General features: G+C 34.4%; 1 protein-coding gene across 1 annotated transcript in view; it reads right to left on the minus strand.

Annotated features, from left to right (window-relative positions):
* The window catches only part of CNTN1 (contactin 1), a 174,141-nt gene that overhangs the window by 45,737 nt on the left and 116,244 nt on the right, over positions 1-12,160 (minus strand). The window contains exons 17-19 of the mRNA XM_039249355.1: positions 10,613-10,683; positions 6,321-6,555; positions 3,481-3,584 (exon numbers count right to left, since the gene is read on the minus strand). Coding sequence (XP_039105286.1) covers positions 3,481-3,584; positions 6,321-6,555; positions 10,613-10,683 — 410 coding nt within the window. The remainder of the gene's footprint in view (positions 1-3,480; positions 3,585-6,320; positions 6,556-10,612; positions 10,684-12,160) is intronic.

A 12,160-nucleotide genomic window follows, 5' to 3' on the forward strand; every position in this document is an offset into this window, starting at 1 on the left:
GTGATGCTGATGGGGCCACTCTTAACCAATGGGGGGCAGCAGTGGATGAATGCTCCTCTCCCTTCCATCCCAGGTAGGGCAATTCTGAGCCACATTCTAAAGGTCCTCAAAGATCCCAAGAGATAGAGCACCAGTTGCCCACAGGGTTTGCCAAAAAGTTAGAGCTTCTTTGTATCCAAGCTCCCCCTTTTCCTGTTCACCTGTTTTTTCCTCATTGTTGCTCTACAGGATCATATTAAAACAAACAGATAAACAACAACAAAACACTACCTTCTCCCACACTTGTTTGTCTGACTTTGCTTTGGAGAGATCAAGATGAAGATAGCTGTCTTCTCCAAAATAAGAAAACGAAGCACTTCCTAAATATTATTTTATGCTCACCATAATCAATTAACCTTTAAAAAATTGAGTAGATTACTCAGGATTGATAATCTTTTAAGATAACTGCAAAACTGATTATCTGCATTAATCTCTGATTCAGCTGCTAAGAGTTTTTGCATTCATTATTCCTAATAGCACATTTTGCTTGTTTTCATTACGTTAAGTGGGTGTTGTACCTGCTGGGTGAACAAACTAAGTCTTTTGTGGATTCTGGGCAGGAGCTCAAAGCTCTAATATACCTTTCCTACACTGCAGGAAAAGTTAGTGGCATTAAGGTTAGGAGTGGGAGCTCTTTAAACAGGCAAGAGGAAAAAATGAGTAGAACCTAACCACTCTACTGAGATACATTTTAAAACCACAGGGGAAGAGATTACTTTTAAACTCAATTGCTCACAGTTCTCATTTGAAATATCAGGAAATTAACCTTGAGATGGGGTCAATCACACAGGGCTCGGGCTTCTCCAGGTTTTTATTTTATTTTCTTAATGTGTTACTTTTTTTCCCTCTCTTTCTTTATAACTTAGTCCCTGAGTACATTTTTGTAGGAAGTGCACTGGGGGATTAGTTTTCTCAGTCATCTATCTTGTTAAACCACTGGCTTCTCCCATCATATTTTAAAGTAGAAACAATAACCACATTATAGTCAGTCAAGCTACCCCCACCCAATACAAGGGCATTTTCTTACAGGAGAATAAATGTTACAGATATTCTCTTTTAAACTTTCATGGTTGTCTCTTTGATATTCAAAGTTCTGTGTCAAAGACTCAAAATGTTTTTAAGATAGAACTGGAAACAATAATTTTGTGATTTATGCCCAATATTTTTAATTTATTTGGAAAGGCAAGACCTAGGTTCAAATTTGGTTATGCCAATTATTACACAGACAAATATTTCCAAACTTCAAATTCTTTGTTTCTAAAACAGGGAGAATAATAATGCCTATTCTCTAGAATCATAGGGATTCAACACAATAAGCTTAGCTGTTTAGCATCATAAGGGCTCAACAAATGTTATCATTCTTATCATTAAAATGATCATCATCATCTTCATCACTGTCATTATCATAATATCATCATCATTATTATCATTGTCTTCAAATGTCCAAAGACATAGAACAGGGAAAGGCATAAAATGTTTTCATTTCATTCGACACAACAGTTCTATTTCTCAGCTTTCTGGTGAGAAAACAAGGCTCAGAAAATTCAGATATATTTTACACCAAATTCTTCAGTGACAGAGCTATCAATGCACATCTGTGCTCAGCAAGAGATCTCACAATTTTCTACTTAATATGGAGTAACAAAAAAGTGAGATATCTGTGAAACTAAATTCCTCAATGTCATACATTTGTCCTTGAAATTATCATTTGCAAAGATATTATCTGCTAACTATTATTTTTTGTGGACTACTTAATTGAAAATCCTTAACTGATGTTTACTTCCACTCAAAAAAGCTTATGTTCTGATTATTGCCTAAATTCACTGGTACCAATGCTAGGTCAATGTTTTAAACAAAGTAAAATATATAGTTAACATCTTGATTCAATGAGTGAGTTATATATTAAATAATCTTTTTTCCTTTTTTTTTTTTTAACTTAAGAATGAATAACATGAAAGAAGAAAAAAATCCTATGGTCCAAGATGACTTTCAAGCTCCAAATGCTAATGTCCTCTCTCAAGGATTCGTGGGCTTGTTTCCTAGAGGGGTTTGTAATGCCCAGTGAATTTCTCAATTTTTCCCATTCCTTTTCTATGAACTGTAAATGTAATTGTCAATTTAATAAGTTATGAATATTGTTCTTCCAGTTCACTCTTACCATTCCACTCTTTTCATAAGAACACTTGCAAAGATTATCTGAAGATACCTTGAGATGTGCCCAAATCATAACCTATGTTACCAAAAAAAAAAAAAAAGCTCCCTGATATTTTACATGTTTAAAACTTAAAACCTTAGGTTGGTTTTGTAGTCACATCTCATAAAAATGGGTTTGAGAAGGTCAGTTTGTAACACATGATTTAATTATACTTGTAGCTCTATTTGGTCTGAGTACCTGTTTAGGGCCTACCCTGCACCCAGCACTGTTCTTGGCACTGAGAGCAAAACAGACAAAATCCTGTCCTCAAGGAGCTGATATTCCAACAGATGATGAAGCGAGGGTGCACAAGAATTGAGAGGGCAAGTTGACTGTATGGGCAGTTCACTGTCTGGGGCTGTGAAAGGGCATTCACTCCTAAAACAGAGAGGAATCTGTGGTTTGGCATAAAGCCTGAACTTTGAATCATCAAAGCTGAATTGTAGATACTGCTCTGACACTTAATTTGTGCTGAGGCAACTTGTTGAATTTCTGGCATCCATTTGCTCATCTGCAAAGACTGGATGTTGCCAATTCCTCTTAATTTTCACTCTATGTGCTTACGCATATGAGATGATGTCACATTTCCTGCACAATCCAGTCTAAATTTTGCTAGCATTGTATTAAAGACCCACACTATCATTCTAGCTTCAGTTTTCCAGGTCTTCTTCCTTTCAACTAAGACAAATCTTCCCCTTTCTATCTGGTGAATTCCTACTAGTCTTTTAAGACTCAACTCAAGTAAAATTTCCTTTGGGACATTTTGAATGTTGCCAATTTTCTACCTTCATAGAGAGCATTATAAGACACACATTTGGTATATTTGTAGTTATTTCCTTTATAGGGACTGTTAGAAGTGGAAATGCCGAGACAAACAGAATAAACATTTTAAGAATGCTTCTACAAATTACCAAAATGGTTTCAAAAAAACTTAAAATTCGGCACTCATTTCATGAAATTGACTTGAGATCTTATTTAATCATGGGTGTTATTACCTTAGTTTTCATTTTAGCCAACTCTTTGTCAACACACAGGACTCTACATATCTCCTTGATACACTAGTTAGGAACCTCCACCTTACTCTTAACAACTAGCTTATAAATGCCGAACATATTAGACAAAGAGATTACAGTATTAATTACCATATAATTAATGGCCACAGAACATTCAAAGATACAACATATTTGAAAATGTATGCTAATAAACTAATGAATAAATGTATATAGTGTGATAAAAATTGAACTCACCTGATAGCTTTCCACTATTTTTTCTACAACATGATCCCAATGAACAGATATCTCAGAAGATGATAAGACTTTTACACCTACTTCTGTTGGGGCTTCACTGGGAGCTGAAATTTGATGAGAACATTACATTCTTATGTAGGATACTTATATTCAAACATAACCATTTGCTGTATGAATAGATTAAAATTACATTTTAATATTTTCAAGGAGTTTTCAAATTTGTAAAATAAAATAAGACCAATAATTTTATTAGCTTTTTCTCTAGTTTTGCTAATATTATTTTATTTCATAGTCAGCAATGATATATGCACACACACGTAGTCATCTACCTGAATGTTAATATAGACTCATACACATGCACACACACTCTTTTACAGAATATAAAAGCTTTCATGGATTTCTCCATTATCTGTGAGCAACAACGGTACTAATACTTTCTTGTATTTCTCCCTACTAATCTGCATAAGAAAACCTATGGATGCACATTAAATTCATTAGATTTAAATCAACTCTATATTATCAAAAATAGGGAATTTGGTATTTATTATTAAAAAGTTGTTCATTACAATTAATTTTCAATTTTCTCAACACTTAGTATTTACACAAGCTACAGATACACAGAAATATTTCACTCTTCCTCTTTTATGTTTAAGCTAAATTGTTTTTTTTCACTCCAGATCCTTTGAAACAAGTTGTGACATCCACTGCTTCTTGTGCTCAGGAAAGCTTTTATAAGTCTAATCTTCCAACTGGGCATCAAGTCAAGTATGTATCAAAAAAGGTCTCTGTTCAGTGAAAAATAAAAAAGTAATTTACATCCCTTACGGAAAAAAAACACAAAGAAACTAAGCAAATCTTTAAACAAGAATGATCAATTTTTATTGTCTTTTATTCACAAACTATAATCCTCTTCTACGTTAAAAATGTCCCACACATGAACATTGTTGCCTTTCTAAATCAAGGTAAACGTGTAGCAGTATGATTGATTTCTTAGCAGGAGAAGAAAAGACGAATGCTTATACAAGCTTCAGCACATGCAGGTTTTATGAGACTCATGAAACATTTAGGAAAGAAATATAATTAAGTGCAGATGGCCACGACTACAGAGATGACGAGCATGGCCCTTTGCCTGATTACTTTAGCATCAAATAAAGCAGTAAAAAATTGATATTGGGTGAGAAGATAACTTGTAAAATGCTTTCTGCTTTCATTTCTTCTGTGGGATGTACTCATATTGTTCAAACTGGTAACACGGAGTCAAGTTATTTTTCTATTGAATCAGAACATATATAGAGAATGTAAGATTTATTACTCAGGTCTGAAAATCCATGACCTAACTATAAACTTAAAAAATTTTCCATTTTTTATTCTTTCTATGTATTCAGTTAACTAATTTAATAAATAAGTTAGTTATTTCTTATGTGTGTGAATGTGTGTGTGCACCTACATGCAAATTATATCCATATATATAAGACTGCCCTTCATGTTTGAGTTGTAAGTAAAGATCATGGAATGATGGGAATACACATTAAATTTTTAACAAGTAGGAAAGCTAGTAACTTTATGACTGAAGAGCATATGTGAGTTCTATCTGATAGCTAAATGTATTTTGAAGTAAAAGTTATGGAAATTGGGCAAATGGATAGAGTGTTTTTCCTCTAAGAGATCAGAGGAATATCTCCTGTAGTTTTAAGTGCTCACATTCTTCCGTTTGTGCTTCTTGCACGTGTGTAAAGAGAACTTAACCAAGGACAAATGTGTCAGGTCAGAAGGCAACGGAATCTCCATTTGCTTTTCTAGCCATTAATTGTTTACTTAATGCTCGTGAGTACAGAGCTAGAATAAGGAGGTTTTATCTCTCTTTAATAGGAAAACAATAAAAAAAGGATAGAAATGTAAACAGAAAATCACAGAAATTGATGTCATTATGTTTAATCCAAAACTATATATTATTTAGCAAAGACATAGAAAGTCTTCAGGAGCATGTTCAGTTCAGTTAAAATTTCTAGAAAAACAAAGAGAACCAGTATCTATATACTTTTCCCTCTAAATAGTCCTCTAGACAAAATTTTCCTTTCCCAATAAAAAAAATTCAACTGACTTTCTGGGGCACCTAGGTGTCTGAGTCGGTTAAGCATCTGACTTAGGCTCAGGTCATGATCTCGCAGTTTGTGAGTTCGAACCCCGCGTATGGCTCTGTGCTGACAGCTCAAAGCCTGGAGGCTGCTTTAGATTCTGTGTCTCCCTCTCTGTCTCTGCCCCTCACCCACTCACACTCTGTCTCTGTCTCAAAAATAAACATGAAAAGAAAATTTAACTGACTTTATGATTTGTTCTTCACAGAATTATTCCTAGATTCCCATTAATAAAATTTCAGCACTCTATTGAAATTACAAAGAAGTTACATAAAGGATATAATTATACAGTTTAGGGGTTAAAAAAGAGAGACTTTACTCCCAGAAAAGTATATGTTAAGGAATTTGTAAGTAGTAAGTGTTGTGAATGCACAGATATACTAAGGTACCAACCAAGTATGGAGAATTTCTGACTTCACAATTAGAATCAAGAGGTCAAAAACAGGGGTCCAAAGCCAATTATTTTAGTGGAGATTTCCTAACGATCGTGGACATGATCTAAAGGATGAAAAAGATTTTGGAGGTATTCTTATCTTTAAATGGATAGCATGACATTTTAGTTTGGATCAAAGTAATATTCATTTACTAAATGCTTAGTACTATGAAAAGGTCTTAGCAAGTAAGGCCTGAAAGACAGCAAAAAGAATGCCAGCAGAAAAATTAGGTTTTTCTTCCCTCATCATGTTAGTGAGGTCTTTTACCTACCATCTTGTGCTGAATTAATGACTGCTGTGAGGCTGTAAGGTCCATCTCCTTTGTTGTTGAAGGCCTTAACTTTGACTTGAAATGCAGTGGAAGGGCGCATGGTCTCATCTTTATGGACATAGCGGCCAGTATCTGGATTAGTTACTGTAACTTTTTTCCATTCTTCCCCATCAAAAGGCTTAAATGCCACTATGTAACCAAAATTGTTGCCGTAGTGGTATTCTCTTGACAAAGGCTAAATAGAAATTGATATATTAAATAGGTTTAAGCAATATAGTTCATAGGGGAAAAATCCAATGCAAACAATAGTAACAATGTGTCTTTGTAAAAATGTACCTAAAAAAACATGTTCATAGGTTAGTGCTGCCTGAAAATGCCAGGGCAAAAACATACCCAAACAAGTAGTGACTTTACTTACCAAGTATTCTCTTCCTGGAATATCTTAGGTGGGGGCTCCCACTCTGGGGCTTTTTACATTTAATTCCTTCTGCCCTGAATGCTCTCCCATACATCAGAAGGTCACTTTCTTGAGGTAAAAATGGCCTACTTGTGGTCTTCCCTAGCCACAAGATCTGTCATTTCAAGACCATTTCCATAATACCCCATACATCGCACCTCCCTGTTTTATTTTCTTCTCTGTAACACTACCATGATCCACACTACATAATTTATTTATTTATCCACTTCATTGTCTTTCTCAACTACTAGAATATAAGTTTCATGAGGGCAGAGTTTCTGTGAGTTTCATTTACTTTCATCCCTAGAACCTAGAAGAAAGCCTCAGGAAATATTTAAGAGAGTGCATAAGACTCTAGAATACCTGTCTTGTTATCAAACAGTAGACACTGGCCAGAGGATAAAAGAGAGAAGAGGAAGGAAGAGATGATACTGTCTTCATCTGGAGGAGGCTGGCTATGGGCCCCTGTCTGACACAGCACTGAAGAATGTGCTCTGTTTGGCATTATTTCCTGAGTTTCTTATCTTTACACATGTCACCTGCCCAATAAGGAAGTTCATGTCAGCTTTAACAAGTCATTATTTATAAATAATGACAAACCTAGTTCTAGTAAATACTCATCACTTACTCTCTTTCAGTCAATAAGATAAATAAGCATATTGTGTATTTACTTTTTCACCAGAAAAATCAGTTATCTTGAGGAAGAACCATGAAGTAAATATACCACAGTTACTTGATCATACTTAAACAGGATGCTATAGAAACATACATCCTGAAGCATAATCCCAAGTATGAACATATTGTGATTTTTAAAAATTATTAGATAATATACAATCTAGTGTTTCATAGTAGTTTCAACATTTTTCTTATTGATAGTTATCTATGTGATTTTTGCAGTTTAGAGTATACCAGGATCAGCTTGAGTTTTCAAATCCCAATGAAACTGGAAAAATTAAAAAAAAAAAAAACCCTAGGGAAAAAAATTAATGATTCTTAGGTCATATCCCCAGAGACTTGATTTTAAATCTTTAGAATAGGATTTCTAATTATGAATTTTTGACAACCTCTCATTTTATCTTGAAACAGATACCACCTAATTTTTTTTAAAAGAGTAAAACATTCCTGGGGTGCCTGGGTGGCTCAGTCAGTTAAGTGTCTGACTTTGGCTCAGGTCATGATCTCACGGTATGTAGGTTTGAACCCCGCGTCGGACTCTGTGCTGACAGGCAGCTCAGAGCCTGGAGCCTGCTTCGGATTCTGTGTCTCCCTCTCTCTCTGACCCACCCCTGCTCACGCTGTCTCTCTCTCTCTCAGAAATAAATTAAACATAAAAAAATTTTAAAGTAAAATATTCTAATTTCTCTAATATCTACACTTATGTATGTTACATCGACTAAAACTTACAAATTAAATAACTTGATATTCAGCACTTTATTTCTAAATCTTACTTAATAATGTAACCTAAATGTCAAGAATAAAATATGATGACACAGCAGCTAATGAAGTCATTTTTTGCTAAATATCCACTTATTATTTAAATCAACTTGATTTCTAAAAAAATAAAATCTATTATTGCTTTTTGCACTTCTAAAAATCCCTTGGATCTGGGTTATACTCTTGGACTATCTGCAGTAATTAAACATTAGAGATATTTAATGGGTACACATGAAGCTATATAAACATGTTACCTAGATAAACATCAGATGTCTAATGCAGACAAGTTCATACTATCGCAGCCCTCTCCCCCACCAATATCTGTCTCGTTTCAAAAATCCAGATGACAGGCACTGTTTTTTAGACACTACGGTCTCCAAGACAGACCTCACCTTTGGGTCACAAAAGATTAACAAAACATTTTGGATGCCTCAATAACAAGTCCTTTGGTTGACTCCTGAGACAACATATTGTAATAGATTATACTAGGGATCAAGGTAAGTCTCAAGTAAGAAAGCAAACTTCAGTTTGAACACAGGTGCTAATACAAAAGTTTTTAAACTAAATCTCTGGGGTTTTGAATGCTCAGAAAAATGTTATAAAGTAAAATTGGGTTATTGCACCACAGTGAGCTCAAAATCTATCTGGAATCAAATAGCAGAATGTCAGTTTAATCTTTTAGGCCAGCAGATCCCTTAGCATCCAGGATAAATTTTCGCACAGGAACTGTACACTAAGCCATAGCGACCCAGGTAAAAATCTGATTTGCATCTGAGAAAAAAATACTTTTATTAATTTATTTTTCCTTGTGCTTTGAGCATTGATTTTTTTTTTTCCTCTTTTCTTTTTTTTAAGTAAAGTTACATTTTGGATAGGGGATTGTGAAGCGAACAATTTTCATGAAGAAAAGTCATTATGAGTTTGGCAGATACTCCGGAAATAGATGCCTTATTGGAAGTTCAAGTTGGATAAAACTTGAAGATAAAATTTGTCTTTCAAAAATGCAATTACAAATGTCATGAAAATATGTTGAAATGAAAGTTAGTATTGCCTTATTCTGTGCAAACAAAATAACAAAATCTCAAGGAGTTGAAACACAAAAATTGCATGCAAAATAACATTAAGTTTAAAAATGAATTATACAAACTTTAGGATATCATATGTAAATTAGAAAGACCACCCCAAAATGTCAATTTGGGTGATTTCTGACTTGTGTGATCATGAGTAAGTTTTGTTTACATAATAATTTACCAATGGAACTGTCATTAAATTTTAAAATTGGCTTTCTAACTTAAAAAGTTATTTTTACAAAACAAACAAAAGAAGAACACCCCCGCAGTAGAAATATTACCATAATAATGGAAATGGTGTTTGGACCAGCTGAGATTATATTACTAATGTGTAAATAGACAAGGACAAATACATCCCTTTAGTGTACTGCACAAGAGCAGTGCTGAACAACATCCAGGCTCCTTCTGGATAAATGTTCCCCAGTTGAACACCCAATTATTCCAGCAGCTTTTGCTGAAAAGTTTTTCTTTGCTCTCAGTGTATTGCTTTGGAGCCTCTGTTGCAGATTAATTGATTATATGAGTGTGAGTCTATTTCTGGGCTCTCTATTGCATGATAGAGATATGCCAATATGATTGAGTAATAGATTAATTTGTGAAACCAACTTTGCATTGATGGGATAAACTCTACTTTGTCATATTGTGTCATTCTTTTAGTATTTTGCTGGGTTTAATTTACCAACATTTTGTTAAGTTTTGCATCTATGGTTATAAAGGGAATTTCTTCATTATTCCATTTTAAAATAAAATTCATCTCATTTATATTAAAATACATTGTGAACAACTTATTTGTTTCACCAAAAATAACAGCAACAACTTTTATACTGTTATTATATAAACCACAAATTCCCATTTTTCTCTAGGTAATTCCTGTAAACCAAAAAAGGTGATAGATATGGTCATACAAAGAAAACCAACAGCCAGTATCCTTGGCCTCTGATTCTATCTTGACCATGAATAAACGTGTTCAATGTATACTCACTAGAAAGCTTATGACTGAGTTAAGGTATAAATCAACAAGTGAGTGTAGATAACAACCATATACAGAACAAAGTGGATTGCTTTTCATTCAAATTTCAATTTTCTCTTTATGCTCACTTAATGGAGACCAAATCTACACTGAAATCTCTGGTGAACTCAGTTTCTTCTACTTGTTGATAATTTCCCTGTTGCCAATTTGAATTTTGTAAATTATATTTAAACAAAACAAAACAAAAAACAGCTTATGCTGGGCATTGTCTTTTATTTCACATTATGTCAGGAAACAAAATGGGTTTTAGATTAAGTGTAGGTAAAGCCATCTAGAATATATGCAACTTATTTATATTTACCACCCATGTTATCGTCAGTTCTCTGTTGCTTCCACCTCCACCTCCTACATCTGAAGGAGCCACATTAGGTGCTGAAACAAACAAACAAATAAACAAAACAATAAAAAATGACGTTACATAATTTTTTTTCTGGCACTAGAGTTCTTATTTACTCCCAAACCATGATTTTTTAAATTTTTTTAATAATTTTTTTAATGTTTTATTCATTTCTAGGAGAGAGAGAGAGACAGCGTGAACAGGGGAGGGTCAGAGAGAGAGGGAGTCACAGACTGAAACAGGCTCCAGGCTCTGAGCTGGCAGTCAGCACAGAGCCCGACGCGGGGCTCGAACCCATGAACCGAGAGATCATGACCTAAGCGAAAGTCGTACGCTTAACCGACTAAGCCACCCAGGCGCCCCGCAAACTGTGATTTTTTTTTTCTTTCACTAGGAAAGACAAGCCGCACACATGATCCCCTCAATTATAGTAATAATGCCTCACAGTAGCTGCAATATATATATCTAATATATGAATAATACATGTAATATATATAATGGTTTTCTGCCAAGCTAAAAATTGATTCAGTGCCATAGGAAAGTATGGGTATCCTTCATCAGGGGATAGCAAAGCATTTGCCCTCCCCCCACATATTTTTTTTTTTTCCTGTGTCCTTTCATTTAATATGACTCTAAAAGATTAGATCTACTTTGTTGGGAAAATATTCCACAGCTCTTACTTTTGAAATCTATGACCTTCTCATAATTTACTGTTGTGTTAGTTTTATGCTTCAATCTATAAATAATATTAAATAGCTCCTGTGCATTAACACTGCATAAAGTTTCCCAACACATCTGGAAATATTTGAAATCTAATATTGTTTCTGGTACTCTCACTTCCAGTTACTAAATACCTTCTAGAAACTTGCCCTATCAGGGACTCTGACCCTCCCATACTTCTATCTTTTTATATCTTCCTTTAGTTTCAGTTGTTCTACGGGATTCTACCTTACAGCCTCTTCATCTTTAAACATTATCTGTAATATTGCCTTCTTCTTATTCACCACACCGTTAAACACTTTGTTACTGAAGTGCAAAGAACTGTTATGTACTTCACTTATAATCACTTTTTAATGACCCAAATCTGTTTTCCACTTCTTTATATTACTAAAATCACTTCTCAAAAATCACAAATCCAATACTGCTTCAAATTGCTAAGTCTAATGACCTCTTCTTTGTTTTTCTCCATGTTTTTCCTTCTCCCTGTATGTCCTTCAGGGTAGTTGCTGTATCTCATCAGATTTGTTTACTATATCTTATTGTACTCTGTATCTTATTGGATTTTCATCTAACTGGAGCTGCTCAGATTAATAAAGCATAGTTTGTCTTGCATTGGAGGCATTTAGAGACCAGCTACTCAGCTACATAGATGAAGTCTGTGTTTTTACCCACAACTGTTGTGGCTCAGCCTGAGATATTGTTCCCAGATCTGTTAAAATTTTAAAGAACAGATGAAGGGCACCTGTTTGGCTCAGTAGGTTAAGGGTCCAACTTCAACTCAGGTCATGATCT

This window comes from Hyaena hyaena, unplaced genomic scaffold, assembly GCF_003009895.1.
Source record: "Hyaena hyaena isolate Hyena2069 unplaced genomic scaffold, ASM300989v1 scaffold_334, whole genome shotgun sequence".
In the NCBI taxonomy this organism is placed as follows: Eukaryota; Metazoa; Chordata; class Mammalia; order Carnivora; family Hyaenidae; genus Hyaena; species Hyaena hyaena.